Below are 4659 nucleotides of genomic sequence, written 5' to 3' on the forward strand. Positions count from 1 at the left end.
AATGTATTCACGTATTCAGGTTTACGAAAGTAACTGTAATCAGATTACTCGTTTTTCAAATGTAACGCCAGCTGAATACAGTTAGCCTACTTGATTTTTGTATTCTGATTACGTAACGCCGTTACATGTATTCCGTTACAACCCAACCCTGTTCCTAGGCTACTGTCCCGCAGCTCCTGCCTCTCTGTTGGACTTTGCATCGAATATTTCCAAAATTCCCCAGCTTAACTTCCCATGGAAACTTTCCGCCCCTTTGCAACCCTAATTCTAATCCACTACAGTTCAGAGGTAAATTGTGTACTTTTCCTCCACTGCATGTATTTAATACCTTTAGTTAATTCACAGATGTGGATGAATGATGTGAAATATAATCAAGTGTTAAATCAGACTTTAGTTCCACCTGGAGTAAATCCACAAGCTACCCTGCAGTATACAAAGTCATTCAAACTAGCTGCACCTTTACCAGCTTTGAGAACACTTTAATCAATCATTATAAAACATATCGTATATATTATTCTGAAATGGACCAATCTGCATAATTGACTTTAAGTATATTTTGACGCTAGTTCTTTGATTGCAGGACTTTTACTTATCGACTATTTTTACACTCTGGTATTGCTACTTTTATTTAAGAAAAATATCTTAATACTTCTTCCACCTCTGGAATTGGGGCATTCAACAGAAAAATGAAAACTGACTTACAAAAACCTTGTATTTCTGCTCTTAAATGAGGATTTTGGTGGAACTAACAGGGTGCATGGAAAGCGGCAGTGGGAAAACGTAATCCCCAGCATGCTGGAGGGCCACTTAATGTCCCATTAAGAGCATCAGATGAGGGGCCATCACATGCACAGGCTGGCAGTGGCAGTGAGGAGCTCATTATAGCAGAATCAACTTAATGGTGACTTACGAGTTGTACCAGTTGAAGGTGAGCCAGTTGAGGCCTTCCAGCTGGTACTCCCTGAGTTCGTTGCTGTTCCTGTAATCCATGGAGCCCTCCAGCTTCTTCCATTCGGCTGCAGGGGGCCGTTCCTAGACGCACAAACATTAATTACTACACAACATCGAGGCTCATCTATCTTCATCAAATATTTGGTGTGAGGATGGGACTTGTTGGAAAACTGAAGCTGGGATAAATTGGATTTCAAGGATCCAAGGGTAATTTGTGATTGTAAAACACGGGGTGGTGCAATAAACCGCAGTTCAAGTGTCATTCAGCTACAGAATAATACATATTTACTGTGGTACACTGGAGGTTTTGAGCGCTTTGATATGCACCTGGTGTATGAGAAGAGCTATACAAATAAAGATTTTTTATTATTATTATTATGATTATGATTTGATGTTTTTGCAGAAAAGACGGATGCATTAGGTAGCTTTCTATTACAACCCAAAGTGCATGGCAGCACACAGTAAGCAGGGAAAAGAAGGCTCAGAATAGAGAAACGTCCTCCCACATGTTGCTCCATATGAAAAATAGATTAACATGCGGTTTAGTCTTCGAGGAATCTCTCCATGCACTCAAGTTGTTTTTAACCGGCAAAGTCAGAGGCAGGAGAAAGATAAATGTCTGTCTTTTTTTAATAGTTAGGGAGATGTTACCTGGGACAGTTTGCCAACAATAAAAACCTAAACGGTGCCTCTGTGGAGCCGCTCCAACAGGGCACTCAACCCCTTAAGCCCTGACTGAGCCTGTTTTTCAGGTCTCAGGCTCGAAAATGACATTCCCAGAACAAATTACTATATCTTCACTTCTTAAAAGGGTTAAATTAATCATCTTTTTTCTCAAAGCAAGGTTACATCTGTGAGTTGGATGTAGAGGAGTCAGAATCAATATAGATGTTTTTATTTTAAAGTCAATTCAGATTGAACATAGTAAAACTTTTTTTAATTATTGTGTCCGTCCAAAAAAAAAAAACATGACTTATAGTGAAAACCACCCTTGAATGATGGGATAGGAGACTAAACGTTTTAGGAATCCAAACTATAACATATAATAAGTACCCTGTATCAAGATTTATGCAAAACAAGTGACATTTGACCTTTATAGATAGATTTAGCAACAAAAAAAACACTTCTGGGGTCATTTGTGTGGATTTGACCTATCTCTGGCCCCCCTCGTTCGATTTTGATGATTGATATCTCTTTTGAAGCGTTAGAGCCAAAAGAATTGAGAGGGAAGTTCCTAAATCCATATAAACATTACCCATTGGTGAATGAGTGATGCGCAGCCAGCATGCCCAACACCGGAAGCTGGGTTGTAGCTCTCACACACTGATATCTTGTTTGTGCAGATCCGATAAGTAATAAAATAGTTCTACCGTGAGTTCAGTGCTAAGTGCGTTAGCATTTTTTCGCTTAGTGCTAATCCAGAGGCTTGGTATTACCCTTGTGTTTTGTTTAACAAAAAATTGTTCATATCGTCAGTTAGCTGAGTTTCTCCCCGATAAGTGGGTATGACACATTAATAGGTTGTTAAATGTTAAGAATCCCTGAGACACAGTTTTGTGAGAGACACAGTTTCGCCTGCGGGGGCTGCCGGGCTTAACAGGTTAAGGAGAAACAGTAGGCCACAGTTAAAGAGATGGACGCAGGCAGAGAGAGGAGTGATGAGGCAGAGACCACAGCCAGTCAGCTGCTTCTGTTCAGCATTAAACACACTGTTAGTGGTTTGGCTCGGCCACAAGACCAGGGCGCGCGCGCATGTGTGTGTGTGTGTGTTTGAGACCACAAGAACGTGGCCCTGTGGAGAGCAGTTAAGGGAGCTGTAAATCTGGAGGAGGAAGGAGCAGGCAGCAGGCCAACACACACAAACACACGCCTACTGGGAGGAACCATATAGCACCCAACGAGAATTCAGACACACACGCCGAAGGAGCTGCTTACCACTCTCTTAGTGTTGGGTGTGCGTGCTGCGATGAGTTCGTAGTCGTCTATCTTGGACTGGTCGATGTCGGCCTTCAGCTCCCAGGTGGAGTCTTCGTAAGGCAGGCTGCACCATTTAACCAGATATAAGGTCACCGTCTACACCACAGAAAAACACAGACACAGAGAAACAGGAGTCAGGTCTGGGGAGTGCGTGTGGAGAGAGGCAGAAGCTCAAACCCATGAAATATGACAGGAAGAGATCAAAGCACCTCTTCATTTTCATCTGGGCTCTCTGAAACGTCCAGGACACGGTCCACCTCCACGTAGTCTGGGTTAAAAGGCTCGTCGTCCATCTGGAAAGAAAAGAGACTGAAGTTTTACCAATAGCAGGGAGGAGGTTTAACGATAGGTCTGCTGACGGCGTGTACTGGCTAAATCTTTTCATGGTCTTTTATCTGGAGCTGTATACATGGGGTTTTTCTCTTTGGCTTTTCCCCCTTCAAAAGATGTTGATTTCTGAGCCTCGTAATGTCAGTGTTCATTATTGTAAAACACATGTCTGTATGAAGATAAATTGCTTGGGACTTCACTCTAAAATGCATTTTATTTCTAACATTATTTTCTATTTGTCATATATCTCTGTTTATTACATCTTGACTGTATAAACCAATGTTTAGACTGATGAAAATACTGTTTTGGGACCATTTAGCACTCAGGGTTGAATTAGTTTTTAGGGTATTTGGTTAGTGTTAGGTGTTTTTAGCTTGTAAAATGTTTCAGTATAGTACATGAGCTCGCCAATTCTAGATGTGTTAATATCTATGAAATACTTATAACACTTGTTCAGTGTGTGTGCCCCTATACTACAGCTTTTGATCCCTATTTCACATATCTCTGTTATGTCTTATGAATTAAGGCTGTTATGAATCAACTTTAGTATGATAAAACAGGGCTAGTATTTTAAATGTAGAACCATAATAGTCTTTAATAGGCACATTCACACCGGAGTACTTTTCCCACAAAGGTTCATGAGAACTTAGTTCATGAGAACTCTTTAGTTCTCATGAACTTCTTCTTCTTCTGCTGCTGCTTTGGGTTTACTGGCCGGAGGTCCCCGGAGATGGGGACTGGCTTCAGTAGAAGCTGCTGGGACTCCCAGCAGCTTCTACTGAAGCCTTCAGAGTAATTCGCCAGAATGCCGACACCTCCTCATCTCCACCGCTCCCATGTTTTCTTTTGTGTTGCCATAAGTTAGTCTCTCTGCGTTTCTGCGCTGGGCTAATGCTAATCATGCTAATGCGAGGATAATAAAATGTCTTCACAAAACTTTTTGGGAGTTTTACGGGGCGTGGTTGGCAATCCGCCCAGCCAATCAGACATAGGAACCTTTTTCTCCCACGAAAGTACCTGCTCTCTAGCAGGGAGGGAAAGGGGGGTAAAAAAAGGTTCTGATGAACTAATTTTAGTTCCGTCTCTTTTTGGTGTGAACGCGACATTTCGGAACTATATCGGAACTAAAGTGGGAAAAGTACTGCGGTGTGAACGCACCTATTGACTTCATTAGGTGTGGAGCTGGGCTGACCGTAGGGGAGTCTTACCTCTGTTATGAAGCTGTTGAGGAGCAGCTGCTTGGCCCTGAACCTCTTGACCTTTTGGTGTATCCTCTTGTCCTTCTCCAGCTCCTCCAGGTCTGCCCAGCGGCAGTGGAGGTATGAACTGACACACACACACACACACACACACACACACACACACACACACACACACACACACACACACACACACACACAC

At 42.3% G+C, this 4659-nt stretch overlaps 1 protein-coding gene across 1 annotated transcript; it reads right to left on the reverse strand.

Moving 5' to 3' along the window:
- Positions 1-619: 619 nt before the first annotated feature.
- LOC104945898 (chromodomain-helicase-DNA-binding protein 8-like) lies at positions 620-4578 on the reverse strand. The gene is made up of 4 exons (XM_010771626.1): positions 4467-4578; positions 3138-3221; positions 2887-3024; positions 620-1032 (listed from the first exon to the last, which is right to left on the reverse strand). Exons 2-4 carry the CDS (start codon positions 3219-3221, stop codon positions 907-909), a joined length of 348 nt encoding a protein of 115 aa, XP_010769928.1. The 5' UTR covers positions 4467-4578; the 3' UTR covers positions 620-906.
- Positions 4579-4659: the final 81 nt, after the last annotated feature.

Source organism: Notothenia coriiceps, unplaced genomic scaffold (assembly GCF_000735185.1).
Source record: "Notothenia coriiceps isolate Sejong01 unplaced genomic scaffold, NC01 NC01_scaffold00010150, whole genome shotgun sequence".
In the NCBI taxonomy this organism is placed as follows: domain Eukaryota; kingdom Metazoa; phylum Chordata; class Actinopteri; order Perciformes; family Nototheniidae; genus Notothenia; species Notothenia coriiceps.

Bases quoted from the DNA above. Each gene is read 5' to 3' on its own strand.
- LOC104945898 (XM_010771626.1), bottom strand. From the start codon at position 3,221: ATGGACGACGAGCCTTTTAACCCAGACTACGTGGAGGTGGACCGTGTC. The intron at 3,025-3,137 runs GTGCTTTGATCT...TCTGTGGTGTAG, and splicing joins GCCCAGATGAAAATGAAGAG to ACGGTGACCTTATATCTGGT. The intron at 1,033-2,886 runs GTAAGCAGCTCC...TTGTGCGTCTAG, and splicing joins CACCCAACACTAAGAGAGTG to GAACGGCCCCCTGCAGCCGA.